The sequence below is a fragment of the Harpia harpyja genome, chromosome 4 (assembly GCF_026419915.1).
Source record: "Harpia harpyja isolate bHarHar1 chromosome 4, bHarHar1 primary haplotype, whole genome shotgun sequence".
NCBI lineage: Eukaryota > Metazoa > Chordata > Aves > Accipitriformes > Accipitridae > Harpia > Harpia harpyja.
This window is the reverse complement of record NC_068943.1, coordinates 85,395,427-85,418,254: the sequence shown is the minus strand read 5'-3', so window position 1 is coordinate 85,418,254 and position 22,828 is coordinate 85,395,427. Positions and strand designations below refer to the sequence as shown.

General features: G+C 73.0%; 1 protein-coding gene across 1 annotated transcript; it reads right to left on the bottom strand.

The window, feature by feature from the left end:
• Nucleotides 1–191: 191 nt before the first annotated feature.
• On the bottom strand, nucleotides 192–22,391 carry RARA (retinoic acid receptor alpha). Its single transcript, XM_052785437.1, is given in 14 exon segments — nucleotides 192–423; nucleotides 425–451; nucleotides 453–541; nucleotides 820–936; nucleotides 939–977; nucleotides 1,202–1,312; nucleotides 1,315–1,405; nucleotides 1,485–1,661; nucleotides 1,747–1,766; nucleotides 1,769–1,906; nucleotides 2,878–3,019; nucleotides 3,115–3,263; nucleotides 14,540–14,844; nucleotides 22,230–22,391. Coding segments are annotated over 13 exon segments (1,374 nt in total). The 5' UTR covers nucleotides 14,718–14,844; nucleotides 22,230–22,391; the 3' UTR covers nucleotides 192–327.
• Nucleotides 22,392–22,828: the final 437 nt, after the last annotated feature.

Sequence of the window (22,828 nt, the reverse complement as noted above, 5' to 3'; positions counted from 1 at the left end):
GGGGTGGCTCGGTGGTCGCAATCCCATGTGTGCTGGTGCTGGTGGGGCCGGGGTGTCCCCGGGGATGCGGCCGAGGGCCCCCGCGCCCCTGAAATGTGACTCAACCAACGCGCTTCGCCCGGGGCTGGGGGGGGGGGGGGGGTTGGTGTCCGGGGGGGCTCCCTGCGGGGGTCCGCTCCGGCAGGGGAGTCCCGGGGCTGCGCCGGCGCGGGGGCTGCCGAGAAGTCCGCCCCAGGGGGGCTGCAGCCAGGGCCGAGTCGCAGGGTGTCGTCCCCCCCCCCGCATGCCGGCGTGCCGGGCTCTGTCCTGGTGCGCGCCGGGCGCGGGTCACGGCGAGTGCGTGGCCGGGCTGCTGCGGTTGGAGCTGGGCGAAAGGCTGGGGCTGCAGCTGCCCGGGGGGGGCCCCAGGCTGCCGGCGCGGGGGGCCACCCGGCTGCCCCCCCAGCGTGTCCCATGCCCTCCGAGTTCTCCAGCATCTCCTGGATGAGGGGCGGCATCGACCCTGGGATCTCCATCTTCAGCGTGATCACCCGCTCAGCGCCTGCGGGAAGGGTCGGGGTCAGCAGGGCACGGCACTCGCTGGCACCCCCAAACCAGCACCCCCTGGCTCTGCTCCCCCCGCCGGGTGCCGAGGATAAGGGACACGGCCACGTCCCCAGCGTCCCTGGAAGATGCAGTGCTGGGGGTACCCCCTCCGGAGGATGCTGTGCCCTGGGGAAGGATGCATGACGTGGACCCCCCCCTCCCTGCGACGATGCTGAGCCCAAGGGATGCTCCCCTGGGACACGGAGCCGCGGCCGGCCCTGCCCCAGCGCTCACCCTTGGCGCTGATGCTGCGGAGATCCGTGATCTTCATGAGCATCTTAGGGAACATGTGGGGTTTGTTGGGCCTCCTCTTCCTCACGTAGATCTTCAGCGCCTCCAGCAGCGGCTCTGTAGCTTGTCCACTTTGTCGGGCTGCTCCAGGTCCTGGCGGTCTGGGCAGGGAGCGGGGTGGGGGGGGTTGGACAGTGGTTATGGGGGGGCAGCACTCATCCTGTCATTCCCCTTTGCCCCCCGTGGGCGCAGATATGGCCCAGCTCCCTGTACCAGGCCCCAAGGGGGGCACTGGGGTGCCTGTGTCACGGCAAAGGGCACCATTTGGGGTCGTCTTCGTCACCCATTTGGGGAGGACAGCTGGGCACCCCCCCCCAGCACCCACCTCCGCAGATGAGGCAGATGGCACTGAGCAGCCCCGTCTCGGCGTCGTCCATCTCCAGCGGCAGCAGCTGGTTGGCGAAGGCGAAGACCAGGTCGGTGAGGGGCCCGAAGCGGCGTTGTGCATCTGCGTGCGGTTCAGCGTCAGCCCGTCCGAGAAGGTCATGGTGTCCTGCTCCGGCGTGTAGCGCGTGCAGATCCGCAGGATCTGGGGGGAGCGAGGGCGAGGGGGCTCAGCCCTGGTGTCCCCTCCCCGTCCCTGCCCGCGTCCCAGTCCCCGCTCTCACCAGAATGTCGAGGCAGGCAGCTTTGAGGAGGGTGATCTGGTCGGCGATGGTGAGCGTGGTGAAGCCGGGGAGCTGCTTGGCAAACTCCACCGTCTTGATGATGCACTTGGTGGACAACTCGCTGAACTTGTCCCACAGGTCGATGTCCAGGGAGACCCTCTGCTCCGAGCTGTTGTTCTGCAGCGGGAAAACGGGGGGATGAGGGCACGGGGGAGGCTGTCGCGCTCCCCAGCACCCCCCCCCAGGACCGTCCAACACTCACCGTAGTGTATTTGCCAAGCTGCAGAGGGCGGGGAAGGTCTCCTGGTGGGCTTTGCGCACCTTCTCGATGAGCTCCTCCACCTCGGGCGTGATGATGTAGCTCTCCGAGCACTCCGGCTTCGGCACGTCCTTCTTCTTCTTGTTCCGGTCATTGCGGACGGCTGTGGGGACGGCAGGGTCAGGGTCACCCGCCCCCGCTGCCACCCAGCAGCCCCTGCCCAAGGTGGGGCTCGGCCCCTCGGCATTCTGTGCCCCCCCCCCAGGGCAGGGTGAGGACCCCACCGCCCATGATGGATCAGCCACAGTGACAAATGGCCAGTGGAGCCACCAGCCTGCACAGCTTTCCTCTAAATAAGCCCCCAAGTCATTAGGAGGCAATTAGGGGTGACAGCACACCCGTGGCAGGGGGGGGCACACCCCTGGCCACGGGGACAGTGCTCAGCTCTGCTCCGCAAAGCCGATACAGCGGAGAATAACGCCAGGGAGAGAAAATGGCAGCTGAGCCACCGCGCTCATCATGGGGGCGTGCGGAGGATGCCCTCGAGGCGGCAGCGGCGGGGGGGGGGGAGCGGCCGGGGACAGCCCCAGCCCCGCACCCCACAGGGATCAGCTTCTGTGGGCCGTGGGGGGGCCAGGACCCCCCTTAGGTGCAGGCTGAGCTGCAGCCCCTGGGATGCTGAGCACCCCCCCCGGCAGTGCCCAGCCCAGCATCTGCTAGCCCTCTCCCGGGGGGGGGGTCACGGGCCCCACAGGGGCAGGCAGATGGGGCAGGACTGGGCGGGGGGGGGGCAGCTGCGCCCCAGCAGCCATCGCCCCCGGTCACCCATCCCCGGCGATGCCGTGCCGCGCTGGGGGTACAGCCGGGCACCATGACAACTGGCACGCAGACGCCAGGAGGCCTCGTCAGCATCATTTATCTCTGACATCATCAATCACGCGTTGCCTGGGCAACGGCCAGGCTGTGACACAAATCCAGCCCCCCCCCTCCATCCCCCCAAGGGCCTCACTGGGCACATGGCGGGGGCTGCCGGGATGGCCCACCGCGACCAGGACCCCCCCCCCCGGCGGCTGCACCCAGGCAGGGTGTCCCCATCCCCGTCCCCGTCCCCATCCCACCCCTGTCCACACTCACACTCCTTGGACATGCCAACTTCAAAGCACTTCTGGAGGCGGCAGTACTGGCACCGGTTGCGCGTCACCTTGTTGATGATGCAGTTCTTGTCCCGGTGGCACGTGTACACCATGTTCTTTTGGATGCTGCGGCGGAAGAAGCCCTGGGGACCCCGCACGCCCCGGTCAGCGCCCGGACCGGGGACCCTGGGGACCCGCGGGGACGGTGGCCCCGGCTCGGGACGCTGGCAGCTCTCACCTTGCAGCCCTCGCAGGCGCTCACCCCGTAGTGGTACCCCGAGGACTTGTCCTGGCAGACGAAGCAGGGCTTGTAGATGCGGGGCAGGGGCGGGGGTGAGGGTGGGCTGGGCACGATCTCCTCCGAGCTGGTGCTCTGCGTCTCGACGGCTGCAGGGAAGGCGGCGGCACTCAGGACACGGAGACCCCCGGGCAGGGCTGGCCCTGCGGGGACCCCCCACCCCATCCCGCACCCCCCGACAGCGCTAGGGCTGGTCCCCGGGTCCGGTGGTCCTGCCAGCCCCTCCCTGCGCTGCCCACCCCAGCCCTGCCCAGCCACGGGGCCGGGTCGCACGGGGCCAGTGGGGAGAGGACGTGAGCTGGGAAGATGCAACTTGACATTTCCAGGCCACAGAGACGATGTGGAATTCAGGCAGACAAAAAAAGAAAAAAAAAAAAAAAAAAAAAGAAAAAAGCCGGGATCCCAGGAGCCCCCTGCGCGGGCGGCACTGATGGCATCTGCGGGACTGGCACGGTGCAGTCCCGGTGCGGTGCAGTCCCGGTGCGGTGCAGTCCCGGTGCGGGGTCCAGTGCCACGCGCTCACTTGCACACACGTGTGCACAATGCGGTGACCACCCGCTGCACCCACCGCCCCAGCACCGAAGGCACAGTCCCCCCAGGAGGGGACGGGCATGGTGGCACCCAGCCGGCACCCCCACGGGCCCCCCGTGGGGGACATCCCCGAGGGCAGCGCTGCCCTCGTCCCGGTGACGGGTGGGAGCCCCCGGCCACCATGTGCTGCAACAGCCGAGCCAGCCCGGGGGACGCATCCAGTGCCCGCTGCTCCCCAAAACCATGGGACGTGTCTGCTCCCACTCCTGCACCCCAAAATCCCGTGGGACATGCCCGCTGCCCCCCAGGATCACCCCTCTCCCCCACTATCACCAGGACCGCCCAGGAGGTGCCCGAGCCCCCCAGGACAAGCCCCGTCCCCCCGCCCCCAGCGTAGCCCCAGCCGTGGCGGGGGTGCGGTGCAGCTGGGGTGCCAGCCCCCGGCACGGGGTGCAGCCAGGCAGGGGTTAAGCGCTCCCCGGCTCCTCTGGGATGTTTGCGAATGTTTTTCTGCAGCAGGAGCCAAGCGAACCAGTCAAACAGGATATTAAAGGCCAGGCCCGGCGGGGGGGAGCCCGCCCTGCCGGCCCCTGCACCCCAAAAAAGGCCCCGCCGCAGCCCGCTTCCCCCCGGGGCTGGGGTGCTGCGGGGAGAAACCCTGGCCAGGGGCACCCACCCCCCCCCACCCTAGAGCTAAGCTGAGGAGGGGTCCCACTGGGGTTGGTGGGGCTTAGGGGGGGTGACGGACGAGGGGTGGGGTGTCCCCAGCTTGGCTGTGCCACTGGCCACTCGCCGAAGGTCATGGGTGCAGATGGAGCCGGGGGGGGGGACAACGGGGACAAAGCCACCCACGATGCTCGTCCCCCAACACAACAGGGACGGGAGAGCACGCCAGCATGGAGGCGAGCAGGCGGGGCTCAGAGGCGAGCGTGCAGCGTGGGATACGAGCGTGCAGAACGGGATACGAGCGTGCGGGGTGGGATACGAGCGTGCGAGGTGGGATACGAGCGTGCGGGGTGCGGAGGCGAGCGACCCGGGCAGCGCTTCCTGGGCGGCACTGAATAAATCACCGCTGCCACTTGAGGGAGCGGAGCCATTAAAGTGACTGAGCGAACGTCGTCTATAATTTATCGCCTCTTTTATATAATTTAAGAACTTCCTCGTGGAGAGCTGCACTCACAAAATGCAGATTTGACAAGATTTTGACGTGCTGGGTGCGGAAGGGGGGGAGGGGACCCGGCTCCCCCCCCCCCCCCCCCCGCGCTGGCAGACGTCGGTAGGCACGGCTGTGCCAGCACCACGGGAATCCCCTGCCACCGCAGCCGCCAGCGAAGGGACCACGGTGCCACCGGGAAGGGGACGGGGCTGTGGGCACAGCCGCCTGCCCGGCCAGCGCACCCCAAGAGCCCCTCGCGGTGGCATCAGGCCTGGGTGCCCCTCACGCCCCTGCGGGACAACGGGAGGGCACAGAGCAGCACCCAAAGGTGCTGATCGGGCAGGATGGGTGCAAATCTCCCCTGCTCCCGTGGGGCTGGGTGCAGGAGGGGCCGGCTGGGGACACCAGGGACCCCGGCATCCGAGCTCCCTCCCCTCCCCCAGCCCCATCTCCTCCTGGAACAGGAGGGACCCAGCCATCCTGCCCCCCCCCCATACTGAGGAAGCGGAGCCCAGCTGCAGACCAGATGCTGCGGCTCCGCCAGCATCCCCGGGCGAACGCGCCGCCCCCCGCCCGCGGCCCCACCGGCCGCTTCCTGCCCGCACCAAGGGACCCCGGGGCACCCCGACACCCCGACACCCCGGCGTGGGAAAGCGCCGGCGGGGCCACACCGTGTGCCAGCGCTTGCGGGGGGACCCCGGAGTCCAGACTGCCGCTACCCTCGCCAACAACCGGCCGTCACTCCCGGGCCAGAGCCGGGGGGACACCCAGGCCTCTGGAACCGGGGGGGGGGACGCAAGAAGCAAAGCCCCGGCTGGGGGACGCAGCTGCAGGGCCCGGTGCGGCTGGCAGCGCCATGCCAGGCGGGACAGCACCACGGCCACACCGCGGGGCCCGGCACAGCCGGCAGGAGGGTGGGTGCCCGCTCAGGGCTTTGCTACGGATGAGGATCCCACGTGCCCCGAATTCCTGCACCTCTGGGGGAGCGAGGTGGGGGACGGAGGGTCCTGGGAGCCCCGAGCCATGGGGTACCTCAGGCCATGCGGTGCCCGGTCCTGCTCACGTGCAACCGGGTACGGTGCTCAGCCCGCCGGACACCACCACCCCGCCTGGTCCCCACAGGGCATCCTGCCCAGCGGACCCAGGGGGTCCCGTCCCCCACCAGCACCGGGGCCTGGGGTCCCCACCACCCCGACTCACCCATCTGCTGCGCCGCCACCGCCACCACCCCGTGCCGCAGCGCTGCGCTGGCTGCGCGCCACCGGCCGGCCCAGGGTGATGGAGCGCAGCTAACGCGAGGCGACGGCGGGGCCACCCCGTGCCCGGCGGGGCGGTGCTCATGTACAACCCAACCCTACATATCCCCCCCCCCCCCCCCGAGACCCCCACAAAACCCCTGGCAGGATGTGGACCCAGGCGGGCAGGGGATGCCTACTGCCTCAGTGGGCTCCTGCAAGCCCCCCCCGTTGCCATCGGGAACCGCCCGGTGCCTCAGTTTCCCCAGCTGCATCGTGGCAGCATCCCCAGGACCCGCTGCAGCGGCAGGCAGGCTCCCCGTGCCCCAAAAAGCGGCTCTTGCCCCTGTGCCAGCGAGACGGCGTCCCGCCGGGCAGGGCAGCGTCGGTGCCGGGCCAGCAGCCAGCACCTCAGGGCCAGCCCCGCTGGGCACAGCCCAGCCACAGCTGTCTCTGGGGAAACCGAGGCACGGCACGGCCGCCCCCGACACCACCGAGCCGTGCCGCGGGCTGGCACCCCCCAGGCTGGGGAGACACGGCACCTCGGCGTGACGTAGGAAGCGGGGCACCCTGCCAGGGAGTCCTGCCAGCACCCGCTGCCCACGCGCCTGCCGGGTCACGGTCACCACGACCAGACCCCGGAGGTGCCCTGGCCTGGGTCCACCCACAGCTGCAGCCCACCGGGAGGGAGCTCTGGCCAGGACGCCCCTCTTCTGCAGGACTGGGGGTACAGGGCAGGGACGATGGCCCCCAGCCACCCCACTCAGGACAGCATGGCCCCAGTGGGATTAAGGGGGGGGCCTGTGCTAAGGGGATGGCAGTAGAGACTGGGACACACAGCCCCTGCCTGCGCCCTGCCTGCTCCGGGGCTCCAAAGGCAGCACCACCCCCCCCCCAGAAGCGGCGGGAGCCCCCACGGCAGCCCCGCGCCGTCCCCAGCTGCAGACAAAGGCCCCTCGCGCCGCGCTCGATGCCAGCGGAAAGGTCGAGCGGTCCCGAGACAATGGGGGGGAGCGAGACCGCGGGGGCCACGGCCACGCACCCCCGGCCACGGGCACCGCACTGGGCATCACCGCGGGAAGGGCGAACCGGCGGCAGGGAGAGGGGCACGCCAGCCCCCCCAGGGATGAGGCGGTCCCCCAGCCCGCACCCCGCGGGAGGGCCCCCGCAGCCCTTACGGGGTGAAAGTCCTACGGAGCCCGGCAGGACTTTCCCCGGGCCGATATCGCCGCCCGCGGCCCCTGGGCATCAGGCCAGGCTGGCCAGTTGCCCACTTGGGGGGGGCGGCGGGCACCGGACCCCCCTCCAGCCTGCCCAGGCCCCGCTCACCCCCCACACCACACTCGCCCCTGCACGGTGGGCACAAAGCAGGGCCCCGTGTCCCCCCGTGGGGGTGGCAGCCCCCGGGGTTGGCTGGCAGCTCGGGGTCTGCTGCTGCCCGCGCCCCTGCCCGCTCCCACTGCCTGCTGCCCACCCTGGCACGGAGATGCCCGCACGCCCACCGCCCCCCCCCCAGTCTGCCCAGAGCACGGGGCCTGCCCGTCCCCAAGGACGGCGGGGGACCCACAGGGGACGCCGGGCTGTGACCCCCCCCCCAAGGACACAGGGCAGGATCCTGCCAGCCTGATCCCCACATCAGCACCCAGGACACCCCGATCCCCAGCAGGGCTGTGGCGGGGGGGGGGTCCACGCCAGCGCTCCCCCTCCACCCGTGCAGCAGCAGCAGGCGCAGCGGCTCTGTAGTTAATTGGATTTTGTCGGCGCCCTTATCAGGAGGGAACGAAATTCCCGGCGGAGCTGGCGCTGCCGCGGACCCCACTCGCGGGGTGCCCCGCCGGGCCCCGACACCCACCCCCCCCCAGCCCCCCCCCCGCCTCGCCGGGCTCAGCCCCGGCCCGGCCGCCCCAGCTCTCGCCGAAATAGGACAAGGGTTGTTTATGGCCGAGCCGGCGGCATCTGCGCAGAGCTCGGCCCGGCGATGGAGCCGGCGGGGAGGGCGCCGGGCACCCCCCCCCTCCCCCGCGATCAGCACCCACCCCCCTGCTCAGCTCCCCCGCCCATGGCCAAGCCCCCAGCACCCAGCCCAGCACACCCCCCCCCCCAACCCCGCAGCCTTCTCCCCCCCCCCCCCCCGGATCAGAGCCGGGTTTGAGGCCGTTCTTTCTCGCCCCCCCCCCCCCCCGGGCGGGCTCCAGCACCGGCCCGAGGCGACGGTGAGGGGCCCGGCCGCCCCCGGGGCGCAGGTACCTACAGCGGCCGGAGCTGCTCCAGGGCGGGGGGCGGCGGGGGGTCCCGCGGGGCGCGGGGGGGGCCGCGCTCCGGCAGCAGGCAACCCCGACCCGGCCCGTAGAAATCCATCCGGAGGAAGGGGCCGGGGGGCAGCCCCGCCACCGCCGCGCCCTCGTACATGGCCCGGGGCCGCGGGGGGGGGGGGGGGGAGGGGGGGCGGCTCCCCCGATCCTGCGGCGGGGGGGGCGGCCCCGGGCGGTCAGCGCCCCCCCCCGCGGCAGCCGGGCCCCCGGGGCGCCCCGCGCCGCTCTGCCATGGCCCCGCCGCGGCTCAGCCGGGGAGCGGGGCCCCGCCGCTCCGCTCCGCGCCCGGGCAGGCGGCGGTGGCGGCGACGGGAGGAGGAGGAGGAGGAGGAGGAGGAGGAGGAAGAGGGGGAGGAGGGGGAGGGGAGGAAGGCGCAGCCCCGCCGGCTCTGCGGCTCCGGCAGCCCCGGTCCCTCCCGACACCAGCCGCCTCCCCACAGCCTTAACCCGCTCCGCGCCGCGGGGCCGCCCCCGTCCTCCCCCGCCGCCGCCGCCTCCCCTCCCCGGGACGGCCGGCACCGGTACCGGCACCGGCCGCGCTGGGGGACACGGCCGCGGTTGGGGGGGGGGGGGGCGCACGGCGGGACCGGGGGCTGCCCGGGGCCGGGGCTCATTTGCCTAATGGGATGCGGGTGAACTGCGGGTGAACCCGGCGGGGAAGGGCTCACCTCGCCCTGACCCCCGGCCGCCCCCCCGGGGGTACGGGTGCCACCGCACGGGGTGGGGGGGGGGAGCGTGTGTGCGTGCACATGCGTGTGTGCATGGATGTGCATGCATGTTCCTGCTGCGTGACAGGGTTTGCACCCCCCCTGCAGAGGGGCCCACGGGTGCTCCCGCTACACCGTTGCATGGGGGGGGGTTGCGTGTGCGCACGGGGCAGCCTGTGTGCGCACACACACGTGTGCATTCCTTCTGCACACACGTACATGTGTGTGACACCGTGTCCCCGGCTGAGCGTGCGAACACATACGTGTGCGTGTGTGCACGTCCCCACTGTATCTGCGTGTGTGCGTGTGCACACCCCCACCGCACACGTGTGTGCTCGCGTGTGGTCCGTGTAGGGCAGAGCACCGCATGCTACCCCTCCCCGGTGCACACAGGTCCCCACGGGAAGTGACACCCCAAACCCAGGGCCTCTCCCGGGGCCGCCCAAGCGGTTGACGGCACTGCCCACGCAGACCAGCATCACCCCACGCAGCACGGCCGGCTCAGCCCCGCTGCCCGCACCCAGACAGGGACGGACCCACGCCAAGGACGGCGGCCACAGGCCAGGCTGGCAGGACAGGCGCCGGCGGTGCCGCTTCCCTGACGCGCCGGTAACCTCCCCGCCGCACGGTCTCACCCACCCACCCTCGCTTCCTGCAGGGCGGCACCACCGGCACAGCCACGCCGCTGGGCCCAGCCCCGGTGAGCTCCACGGCGGGCACGCGGCCTCTGCCACGCCACGGGGGTCCGCTCTGCCCCAGCTCCGCGCCGCCCACCGCAGGCGTGCCCTTAGAGGGAGAGCCCAGGGTGCTGGGCCCATCCGAACCCCTGCCCGGGTCCTGCCACGTGCAAGGGGCAGGAGGAGCACACGCATGTGCATGGCTGGACACTGGTGGGAAGATGCAGGCCAGCCCGGCCACACGCAGCAAGCAGGGAACGTGCATGAGCAGATGTGCGTGTGCACGCGTGTGCGCACACGGCAGTATGCACGCACACAGCAGCGTGCGCACACGCACCCCGATGCTGCGGGCACCCTCCCACCGGCATGGCCGCACTCTGCACACCCACGCACCCCGGCCCTGCACATGCCGGCAGCCCCTCCACCCCCGGCCCCAAAGTGAGCAGCCAGGGCCGCCCCGCTTTTATTTCCAACCTGCCCCCTCCAAAGAGAGGGGGGGGGGAAAGGGGGGAAAACCAAAACAGAATAAGAAAAAGGCCGGGAGGCGTGTGCGTGTGTATGTGTGTGCAAGTGTGTGCGTGTGTGTCTGCGCAGAGCAGATCAGCAGCGCCTGTTTAAATAATAATAGAAAGTCAAAGGCTTTGCTTAGCCAGCAGGTTTCTGAACAAAAGCCCAGCGCTCCTCCAACTTCCTGCAGCGAACATGACAAATGTCTGCTTTGACTCATTTACCAGCGCTGGAAAGAATGTGGCTGCGACGGAGGGGACGGAGGGGACGCGGGCCGGTGGCACTGCACGGCTCGGCCACGGCACGGCTGTGCCATGCACGCACGCCAGCGGCCGCCCCACCGGGCAGCGCTTCCCGTCCCGCGCCGACGGCAACAGGAAGAAACAGAGATTAAAAAAAAAACCCAAACCCCAAAGCCTTAATGCAGAAGCCAAGAGGAACTGGGCGAGGGGAGCGCCCCGCACGAAGCCCCGTGGCGCGAGGGGGACGAGGACGCCCTGCCATGCGCCCCGTCCCACCGCCACGCCAGCAGCCTGGAGACACCAGAATGGCCCCCCCCCACCCCCCCAACAGCACCCCTCGGCCCCACTTCTTCCTGGCCCCACTCACGCGGGCGGCCGATGCTCCGGGGAACCCAAGATGCCCCCGCAAGCATGATGGAGACCCGGCTACAAAGCCCGTGGGGACACCACGGGGGACACCGCTGTGCCCGCAGCGGGCGCCTCCGGGAGCGCGGCGTCACAGCCCCAGCAGACGACGGGACGTGGGCAGGGACGGCCGGGACCCCCACGCGAACCCACCCGTCCCAGCCCTGGGAGTAGGGGGGTGCCCGGCCCCGGCCCCTTCCCCCCATCCCCACGCCGGCACCTCGGGGCCCCGCAGCCCCCCTCCCGCCCGCCCACTTCAAAAGACCCCATTTATCCCCTTCAGCGGCTTTTGAGCGCGGCGAATTCCCGGCCGGCGCAGGCGGCTCCCCCCGGCCCCCGTGACAGTGATAGAAAACCTCCGCCGTAATGGGCTTTCCCAGGCGCGGGGGCCCAGCGCCCAGCCCGGCCTCATCAATCTTCCCCGGGTAGGGATTGGGGGGGGGGACACGGGACCGGGGGGGGTCCCCAGCACCGCACCCCACAGGGGCTCCCCGGCCCCTGCCCCGAGCGGGGCCCCCATAGCCCCGCCACCCCACCCCCCCCCCCCGCCCGCGGCCCCCGGCCTGCAGGGAGCACGTTTTGCTCATTAATTTTTAAAAATTAATTAATTACGGGGCGCTGCGGGGGAGCGGCTGCGGCGCGGAGGAAACCGGAGCCAGCGGGTAGGGTGACAGGCCGGACCCGGCCGCGGGGCCCCCCGTCCCGGCAGCCGAGAGCGGGGCTGGGGGGCCCGGCTGCAGGGGGAGGGGGGGCCGCGCTGGGGTCCCATTTCCCGCAGCCTGGGAACCAGGGCGGAGGGAGGGTCCCCAGTGGGGGTGGCAGCCCAGGGAGACCCTCGCGGGGCGACGGGCGGAAATCCCTTATGGCCCCCCCCAAGACCCTCCGTGGGCCAGCGCCGGGCGAGGGGAGGGGGACCCCCAGGGTCAACCGGGCCCCACGGCAGAAGGCCACCGGGGAGCCCCTGGGGACGGGGATGAGGGCACAGGCGCAGCCCTGGCACCGCCACACGCACCGACACGCGTGCGCACACCCGGCACGGGGACACAGGCGGCCGCGTGCGGCGTGCACGCACGGGCACGGGCACACGCACAGTGGGCTGGGCACTGAGCAAACACATGCACGCACGCACACACACACCCCCCCCCAGCACAGCCGCTCAGCCCTGTGCACACTTGCTACACGCACGCACACACGCACACACCCCGCCCCAGCTGCGCGCACACGGGCGTGCACACACACGCGCAGGCACAGCTGGCAGCGCACGCGTGCAGCGCCACGGACACACACGCAGCCAGCTCCACGCACACACGGATGTGCACACCCCCTTGCACGGGGTGCACGCGCGCGCGCACACCCCCCCCGCAGCGTGCACACACGAGCACACACATGCACACCCAGCGTGCGAGCGCACACGTGCCCATGCACAGCTCTGAGCCTGGTGAGGCCCCACTCCGGCCCCGGGTGCCCCCCGCAACCGCTACTGTCCCCTGCCCGCCCCACATCGGGGCCCAGTGTGGGGCAGGGGGTCCCGTCCCCACCCCGCAGGGGAAGCTGCAGCACTTGTGCTGGGGGGGGGCCGTGCCTGGGGGTCCCCAGGGCCGTGCCCAGCACCGCTGCTCACTTTCCCTTTGCCGGGCGTTCTCGACTCACGGCACGAAGGGCCCCACCGCACGGGTCTGGCCCCGGCTGGGACGGTGGCTCCCAGGGCACCCAGGGACACCCACCTCAGGCCAGGGGGGGTGCAATGGGCCCCCCCTGCACCCACGCCCGGGGCAAGTGGGGCAGCCCCCAGCACCACGCACAGATTACGGCAGATCCCATTTCCCCGCGCCAAAGACAGAGCACGCAGCACCCCGCGGGGCCGGATCCGGCACCAGCAGCCCTCCTGCAGCCCCAGCGCCAGCAGATCCCTGTCCCGACACCCACAGCCCCGGCGGGGCGCCCGGCCGAACCCCGGGGGGGGGGCATCTGCACCCCCAGGAGGGCCCAGCCGGATTGGCCCCAGGGCCAGGCAGCTGCAGCACATCTGGCGAGGGCGGGCTGGCGGCGGGGCCAGACGCATGTGAGGAGGGGGTGGCTGCACCGGGCCCCTCCGTGGCCCCCCAGCCCCGAGTCCCCCCCAGCCAGGACACGGACCCTGGTGTTTCCCTGCCAGCCCCACCACCAGGAGGGCGAGCAGGAACATCGTGCCTGGGCACACACCAAATACTGTAGGACCTACACAAACAGGGCACCCACCAGGCTGTACAGGTGCTATGGGGGGGGACGACACACACAGACACAGTGCCCCCACCCCCTGGGATCCCTGGGCACCCCAGCAGGGAAGGGCAAGGGGAAACTGAGGCACGGTCCACCCGGCACCCTCCAGCCCTGCCTGGCCCCCTGCCCATGGCCCCCATCCCCAGTGCCAGAGAAGCAAGGGGGGGGACACGACAGGCGCCCCCCCCCCCCAGCCCGTTCCCACAACACCGTGCGGCGGGAATGGCCCCAGAGCCAGCGCGGGGGAGGGGCCCCACCCGCCACCACCCAGTCGTTGAACTGGTCCCACTGGGTCCCACCGCCGCCGGGGCGGCTCCGGCGGGGGACAGCGCCCGGGGCCGGCCCTGCCCGGGCCTGCACCGTCCCCCGGGGCCAGGGACGGGTTGGGGGGGCCCCCGCCACACCCCGACCCACGGGGGCCTCCCCGACGGCGGGTGCCGCGGGGCACCCATGCCGGCACGGCGCTGGGAACGGGCAAGGGCGCCCGTCTGCAGCGGTGCCGGGGATGTTCCGGAAGGGGTCTGGCAGCCGCCCCACGGCACCCAGCGAGGATCCGGGGAAACTGAGGCACGCTGTGAGCCATGGGCTGGGGTCACGGTGCGGGGAGGACCCCGTCCGGGAGCCCACCTCCCATGGCTCCCAGCTGCCGGCGCGGCGGGGTGGTGATTACCGGGGCCGTGATGGACGACCCTGTCAGGGGGAAATTGAATCAGGAGCAGACGCGATGATTGCCTTCATCGCCTCCCCCCACGGGCGGCCCCCGCGCCGCCGGCGAACAAAGAGCCGCCGTGGGGACGCAGCACAGCACCGGCCTCCTCGGTCCCCCGCCACCGCCGAGCCCTCCATCTCCCAGCCTGGCCACGGTGGGTGCTGGGGACGGTGACAGCCAACGGCCCCTAACCAGGGCCAGCTGGGCCGTTAACAGCCAGGGTATAAACACAGCCATTAACGAAGGCGGCCACACAGCAGCAATTAACTGACACACACCTCGCCGGGTGCCACTGCCCGCTCCGTGCCTCAGTTTCCCCAGCGGCACCACTAATGGGGACACGCGGGGAGAAGAGCCCAGCGCTCGCTTCCCACTGGACAAGGAGCCGATGCCCCCCAAACCGAGCTCCCCACGGGTGGGCGATGAGGTGGCTGGGAGCAGGGAGACCCCCACCCTCACCGGTGCCACCGCCTTGGGGCAGTTTACGGACCAGTGCCGGAGCAGCAGCCTGGGGGTGGCACCTGTGTCCCACGCTGGGGACAGACCCTGGCACAGAGGGGTCCCCGCGCGCCCCAACCCCAGCACCAGGGGTCCCCCAACCCCCGCACGGTGCCGCGGTACTCACTGGCAGGCGACGGGGTGCTGTATCCGCTGACGGGCAGCTGGTGCTGGATGCCGGCCAGCGTGCTGGGCGGCGAGAGCCCCCCCAGCATGTGGGGGAAGAAGAAGGCGTAGGGGGGCACGGGGTAACCGTTGAGGTGCCCCCCTCCGGGCGTGGGGCAGGAGCTGCTGTTGCTAGCCATGGCGGGGGTCTCCGTTGCAGGGCAGGGGCTCTCAGATGCTGGGCACGGGGGCCGAGCAGAGCATGGGGCCCGCGGGTGACCCGCTGCCCGGCGGCTGTCCTCGCTGGCGGCGCTGGCTCCTGCGACGCTGCGGGGGGAGCAGAGAAGGGGGGGGTTAGCAGAGGGGCTGGGATGCCTGGCCCCCGCCCCGATGGGGCACCCACCCACCGTGCCTCAGTTTCCCCAGACACCACCACCCCCACCCCCCGCCCCCAAAGGGGCCGCATCCCCTCCCGGCCCCAGGAGGGCGCAGCCGGCCGGGCGCAGCGCTCCCCACGAGATTAACGACAATCCCCCAGATTAACGACACCGGGACCAGCGGGGCCCGGCAGGCACAGGTCGCTAATCCCGGCTTAGCGGGCGAGGGGGCAGGGGACGGGGGGACGGTGTGGGGACACTGTGGCCCCACAGGGCAGCTCCTTAGGCCAGGGGTCATGCAACGGCCCCAAACCCGTTCCCCCAAGCCTGCCCTGGGAGCAGGGGCGCACGGGGGGGGGGGGGGTCCCAGGATGGCAGCACCCCTTGCCCCAGCCTGGGGGGCTGCAAGGCAGCTGGGGGGGGCGGGGGACAGGCACACCGAGGTCCCCTGAGGACAGCGGCTCTGCTCCAGCCCAGCTCTCTGCTGTCACGGCTGCGCGCCCCCGCCGGCTCCGCTCCCCCCACGCCTGCGCCGAGCGCGAGGGGGCTCAGCCAACCGGCCCCCGGGGCAGGAGGGGGCTCACACACACACTCCCCCCCCCCCCCCAACCCCGGGACTGGCACCCGGGGGGGGGTCTCAGCCTGGCCGCCTGCCACAGGGCCGGGCTCTGCCCGTCGAGGCGCAGCCGCCGCCATGTGCCGGGTTGCGCCGGCAGCTCCCACGCCAACCCGGTGGGGCACAGACCCCACGGCCCGGGCCAGGCCGGGGGGTGGCGGTGGGAAGGGGGGCACGGGGCTTTCACAATCCCGGGCTGGCTGTTTATTTAAGCGCTGGCGCGGGGCCCGGCGGGGGCTGTTTATTTGCCGAGAGTGCTGGCTCCCGGCCCCGCGGAGGCGGAAAAGGATCCAGAGGAACAAGGCTGGGCCGCCCGGCGAGGCGCTGGGGAGGGGCTGGGCCGGGCACAGCCCTGCCTGTGCCCCCCCCCCAGCACCCAGCTGGGTGCACCCACTGGAGACCGGACCCCCATCCTGCCAGCTCACAGCAGCACCCACAGCCCCGGTGCTGCCCCCCACCCGTGGGGACCCACTGGAGCACCCACGGGGAGACCCATGGTCCAGCTGCCCCCAGGGTGGGCACCCAGCAGTGGCTGGGGTGGGGGGGTCACATCACCCCCCCACCCCCCGGCACAGGGCGCCCCGCCAGGCGCCGCAGCGCGTGCGGGATTCCCACGGGCACTGCCGGGGCACGGTGCCGGCTGCCAGGTCAGCATCCGTCCCGGGCACAGGGGCCACGGCTCAGCCCCGGATAGGGGACGGCCCTCCCATGGGGTCCCCACATGGGGCTGCAGGGACCCCGGCCCCCCCCCAGTGTTGGGGGGCTGCCCATGACCCCCACCCCCCAAGTCCGGCCGTGGCCCCCGAGCCGCGCTGGCCGGGGGGAGCAGGCGGGAGGGAGGCGCGGGAAGAACTGTTTATGTTTGCCGGTGCCAAGTGCTCGCTGGGCACCGCGCCAGCCACGCCGGGGCCCAATTACTCAACCCGCTCCCCCCCCCCGCCCCCCCCGCACACCGCCGGCCCTGGGACCGAGCGAGGCCAGCACCGCCGGGCTGGCCACCGTGCACCCCGAACCTGGCAGGCGGCTGCTGGCCCCTTCCCAACACCCCAGGGGACCAGCAGCGGCCAGGAGGGTGCAGGGAGCCCGGCCAACCCCGCTCCCGTGGGTCCCCGTGGGCAGAAGGAGCTGCGGCCCAGAGGAGCCCCCACGGGCCCCCGTGCCGGCACAGACCCCGGCCCGTGGCTGCTCCCCAACTGGGGGGTCCTGGGCATCCCAAATGGGGGCCCTGGGCATCCTGGACAGGCCCCGCTCCCAAAGCGCCCCAGGCCAGCGGCGTGGGGCCGGGGGGCCGTGCAGCCCCTCGGCGGGGGGGGGGGGGGGGGGGGGGGCCTGTGCTCACCCTCCCCGGCGCCTTTTCCTCCAGTCCCCGGCAGGAGCTGGATGGAGCCCGGAGCTTCCTGGAATCCAGCGCCTCGTTCCAGCCCCACAGAAAACACGGCCGCGGGGCCCGGGCCAAATCCCAGCCACGAGGAACCTCCCGCCCAGGCCGGGGGCGGCCCCCGGGAGAGAACGGACGCCCGGACCCGAGCAGTTCCCAGGGCCAGCAGCAGCACGGCTCGGGGGGGGGACCACGGCTCCCCGAGCTACCTTCCGACCACGACCCCAAGCATGACCACCCTAGACACCCAGACAGGCCAGCCCCCAAGAGACCCCGACCAAAAATACAGCCCCCCAACTGTGACCCCAGGCTGGATTCACTGCGCACACCCGAGCAGGGCCGCATCCTGCTCCCCTGCACCTGGCACGGCCAGCGCGGCTAACCACAGAGCAGCAGGGATTGCACCGGGACAGCGACACCCACCTCCCCAGCGGCCGTCCCCAGCCGTGCCCGTCGAGGGGGCCAAGCAGCATCCCCCCTTCCCACCCCACGGGCTCCCCGAACCCCCTGGTGCAGGCAGCACCCCCAGCCCCGGTGCCCATGTCACAGCACCAAACCCAGCCACGCTTCCTGCCGGGGCACTCGCCGATGGCAGCGCCAGCGCCCGGATGTGACACGCCAGCGAGTGGGGGCACCGCCCTGTGTGTGTCCCCCCCCCCAGCACCGCGGGGGCAAGCGGGGCCGGGGTTGCTGTGGGGTACCTGGCGGGGCAGTGGGCAGTGACCGAGCCCTTCCTGTCATGCCTGCGGGCACCACGCTCCCGGCCGCAGCTTCCCCTTGCCGCTCTCGATTCCTGGGCGGCCAGGTTTCAGTTCAGCCACGGTCCCCTGCCACCCCGGACTCCGTCACCCCGGTCCCCTGCCACCCCGGACTCCGTCACCCCAGAGCCCACGGCCCCAGCCCCCTGCCAGCCCACTCTGCTCCCCAAACCTGGCAGGGGTGGCTGCCGCCCACGTCCCCCATCCTCACCGGCCAGGTCACGGGGACACCCCGGTGCCAGGCCGCCCCTGCGGGCGCATGGGCAGAGGGAGGGGGTGCCGTGCCCCCCCCCCCCCGGTGCGGGGGGAGCAGGGTGGCCCCGCTCCGCTGGCAGCCTCCCGGGCAGGGCAGGAAGCACCCACGAAGCTGCTGTGCGGTCACAGCCTGCGGTTTCCTCGCTGCTGTCGGCACCCAGCCCAGGGCGGCCTCACACGCGAGGACGAGAGCCCGGCTGCCCCCCCCCTCCCCTGCTGCCACCGCCCCCCCTCCCCTCTCCCCAGCTCCCCCTGGGCCAGCCAGCACCGTGCAGGGGGTATGAGGTGCCCCCCGGCAGGGCCACCGAGCGAGACCCCCTCCCCATAGCCCCGAAGCATCTCGGCCGTGAGTCACCGTCACGTTTCTCACGTCCCCGGGCAGGTGTGAATCATGCCCCAGCCCGGCAGGGCCGGAGCCGGCGGCACACGCTCGGCACAGGCAGCCGATCTGGGATCTGGGGGTCCTGGGGCCGGTGCGGACCTCAGGACCCGCACGCCGCTCCCAAGGGCCAGCGGCACAGCCGGGGGCTCGCTCAGCCCCACGCAAGTCCCCGGGCGGTGCCGATGTCCCCACACCCGGTGGGCCAGCAGCAACCCAGGCCCGGCCACCACCGCTTCCCCCAGCACGGACGTGGGGCCAGGGACATCGCGCTGGCCGGCGGGGACGGTGTCCTTGCCGGCGGGGATGGTGTCCGTGCTGGTCTCCTCATGCCGCGGGGGCACAGCGGCACCCAAGGGAGCGGCTGCCGACCCCGCAGCGTGGGTCCTCGCCCCGGCACCCCCACGTCCCACTGCCGGCTGGGAGCCACAAACTGAAATTCCACCTGTCGCGGCCGGGCCAGCTCCGGTTACGCCGGGAACGCGCCGCTCCGGTTACACCTCCCGCACCCGCCGCCAGACGCGCCATTCTTCTGCAGGAACAGGTGCCCCGGCCCCCACCATGGCCCCCGGGATGGGCACGACCGTGCCACGCCGCCACCGGCACCAGCACTACCGCAGCCCGGCTGCCCCGTGGGTGCCGGCTCACTGGGTCCTGGAAGGAGCGGGCCAGTCCAGCTCAGCCCCTCGCGCTGCAGGACAGCGCCGCAGCACCCTGGGGACCCTCACCCACACCCTGGCACCCCCAGGCCCAGCCCGGCCCCCACCCTGCGATACAGCCCCGACCCTCAGGACCAGCCCAGGGAACCGCAGGTCCCGCAGCCCTGCCCGCTGCCGGTGGGGGGGTCGCGGTCCCAGAGTGCCCCATCCCGGTTCCCCGCCAGCTCCCGGGAAGCGGCGGGATTGTGCCACGGCAGCCGCTCGCAGCAGCCCCCGGTTGTTTTTAGCCCTGGATGCGGCGCACAGCCGGCGCCCTGGGAACGGCGTGCCGGGAACAGCGCGGCCCCAGACAGCCCTTTCTGGCTCGGCGACAGCCGGCAGACAAGTGCAGCTGGCTGCGCCGCCGGCCCGCGGCACGGGGCCGCTCGGGACACGGTGCCCGGGGCCGGCGTGGGTGGACTCAACGGGCAGGCAGCCGCTCGACACCCCCGGACACCGGGATGTGGTGGCACCGCGCTCCCGGCCTGGGCAGGCTCCTAGGGGCTGGGATCCGGCCAGGCAGGACCGGGACCTGGCGTAACCTGGGGCAGCCGAACCACCCTGGGCCGCGGGCACCGCGACCCACCGTGCCGCAACCGGGCCGGCTGCAGGAGGGCGTGCAGACGCGTGTGCCGCTGCCGTGTCCCCCGTCACAGCCCGGCAGCCGTGGCTCAGCCGGGGACAGCGGAGGCCGGGGCGGGCGCACGCGGCCCCTCGCCGGGCCCTGCCACGAGCCACCCCCCCGGCTCCCCCCCCCCCGCTAAGCTGCCTCCAGCCGCAGGGAGATTAACCCATTTTCCGTAATCAGCACATGTGTCACCGCAGATATGATCGCAGCCCCCCCACGCCTGCCGGCACCGCAGCCCTTCCCTCCGAGCCCCGGGGCTGGCACTGCCACGGGGGGACCCTGCTGCACAGGGGTGCCTGTGGGTGCCGGGGGGGGGGGGACTCCGGGCACGTGCCGCGAGGCCCCCAGAGCTCCGCCAGCCGAGGGCCCCCCGAAGTGCTGCAACAGCACCCCAAAAAGGGCCAAGGGACCCCGGAATCCAGCCACCCCCTCGGTGGCAGCGCTGGCATCGGCACGGGTCCTTGCCGGGGCGGGTGGCCCAGGGCACGCTCTGCCCGTGGCCGGCGCAGCCGAGTGTGGCACGTTGACACGCCAGAGCCTCCTGGTTATAAATAGAGCCGGAGCCGTGGAGCTGGTGAATCCCGGTGCTGCAGGGCAGGTGGCGGCACGGGCCCTCCCCGGGCTCGGCGGCTGTGACACCGCTCCCGGCAAGGGGACCGAGCGCCAGGGACGTGGCGGGTGTGCAAGGACAGCCGGGAGAAGCCGGGTAGCCCGGCTGGGGTGGGGCACCCACAGGCACCGGGCAGTTTGGGCCGGGGCACGGGGCTCTGCTCTCCTCCCCGCTGTCCCGGTGCCCGCTGGTGGCGGCCGTGTCACCCGGGGGGGGGGGGGGGGGGGGGCGCGAGCGGTGGACGAGGGGACCGGGCACCCACCGGCATTCCCAGTGCGAGCATCCGCGGGGCCACGCGCGTCCCTGCGCCGCAGCAAGGTCACCCCCAAGGGCAGGGCGCGGGGGCCCACGGGTGACATATGGCCCGGGAGCAGTGGCCGCGGGGCCGCTAAGCCACCGAGCCGTCACCCGCTAATCCCGGCACGGAGGCCGGCGGTCGGGGCACCGCACCCAGAGCCGCTGGCCGGCGCCTGCCCGGCACCCCTGAGCGGTGTGTGACTGGTGGGGACCGGTGTGACCACTGTGGGGAAGCACCCGTGTCCCCCTGTGTCATCCCCCCCCCCCCCCGAGCTCGCTGGGCTGTGGGACAGCCCCCACCACCCAACGAGGTCAAAGGTCAGAGGCACAGATTTAGGAGACACCCCGGCTCCAGCGGGCAAGGGGGCCCCAGCCCCAGCCCTCTGCCCCCCCCCCCCGGTCTGGGGCACTGCTGCCCATCCCCGGGGGGCTCCCCCCACCCACGGGGCCGCGGCCAGAGGGGGGGGACGACGACGACGACAACACACACCCGGTGGACACCCCCCCCTCTCCCCTCCCCTCCGCTGCCAGGAGCCCGCGGGGGCTCCGCCGCCCCCGGGCATCTGCCGCGGCGGGGGAGGCGGCGGCCGGCGCCCCCCGCCCCCCCCCGGCCCCGCCGCCGCGCCAGCGCCCTGTCAGCCGCGGAGAGCGATGGCTTCCTCCGCCCGCCGGCCAGGAAACGGCGCAGACGCCGCTCCCGCCCCCCCCGGACCCCGGCCCCGGCCCCCGGTCTCCGCCGCCGCCCCCCCCCCCGCGCTCCCGGCCCCGCTCACCCGCCGGGTCCTGCCGTCTGCGCCCCGGTGTGGGTGTGTGTCCCCCCGCACCCCGAAAAGGGGAAGCTGCCCCGGCCCCCCCCTCACCCGCCCCCGCCGGGGAGGGGAAGGCGGACGGCGGGGGGGGGGACGTGGCTTCGCGTACCGGCGGCCCGGGGTGGGTGGGGGGGGGGGGGCGGTGATCCCGGGGGGGGGGGGGGGGGCGGCCCTAGCACCGCGGTCCGTGGCGGTGTCCCGGACCCCCCCGGGGTGGGGGACGGCAGCTCGCCGCGTCGGGGGTGCCCCGAGCCCTCAGCGGGGGGGGCAGTGCTGCCGCTTGGGAGCGTCCAGCCAGCCGGTCCCGGGAGGGGGGGGGGGACCCCAGCACCGGTAACCGGAGGGGGGGGCGGGGGGAACAGCACCGCCAAGCCGGGGGGGGGGGGTCAAAGCCACGATCCGGAACCGGGCCGGGGGACAACGCTGCCCGTCTGGGGCTCACGGCAAGCCACAACCAAGCGGGGGCCCTCACCCCCCCGCGGGGACCCCACCACGGAGACAGAGCGAGGGGGATCCCCAAGATTTCCCCCTCCCCCCCCTCACCGGAGGGGGATCCCCAGCACCGCCTCCCGGAAGGCGGGGGGCCCCCCCCACCCCCCTAGGACCCCCAAGACGCCCCTCCCGGGGCCAGGACCCCCCCGCAGCCCCCTCCCCCGGGGCGGAGACACCCCACCCCCCCAACCCACCACGGGGGGGGACGACGGGGGGTGTCCCGGCTGCACGGCGGGACAGCACCCACCACCCTCACCCGGTCCTCGGCCCCTCGGGAGGACCCCCCCCCGCCCGCCCCGCCACCGGCAGGACGCAGCGGATTTCCCCCCCCCCGCCCCGCACCTAACACCGGGGAGGCGGTACCGGAGCCGCGGCAAGAGCCTCCCTCCCCCACCACGGGGGCCCACTCGTTTACCTGATCCCGGAGACCGTCACACCGAAATCCTTAAAACCGAGAAGCTCCCGGTGGCGGTTGCATGGCGGAGGAAGAAGAGGCACGGGGAAAGACCCGGCCTGGGAGGTTGAGGAGAGGGGAGAGGAGGGAGAGGGGGGGGGAAAGGGAAAGGGGGGGGGAAAAGGGGGAAGGGGGGGTTAACGGGATTGGGGGGGGGGTATAGGGAGCTTAACGAGCGGGCGGCCGCAGCCATTGCGAGTCATGTGCTCGCGGGGAAACTTTACCCGGGGCTGGGCCGGGCGGGGCGGCGGCGCGGCGGCGGCGGAGGGCGGGGGGGGGGGGAGCGAGGGAGGACGCCCGCCCCTCCCGCCGGCCCCGCCCACGCCCCGCCCCTCCCGCCAATGGGGCGCCGCCGGAGGCGGCGCCCCATTGGCGGGAGGGGCGGGGCGTGGGCGGGGCCGGCGCTGCATTGGAACTCTTTGAAGTCTCCAGAAGGCGGAAGGGGAGAAAGTGGGTGCGCGCGCCGCGCGAAGGTGTGTGTGGAAGGGGGGGGAGCTCTTAAAGGGACCGCGCAACCGCAGCCTCGTTGCCCCTCTCCCCCCACCACCCCCCTCCGACGC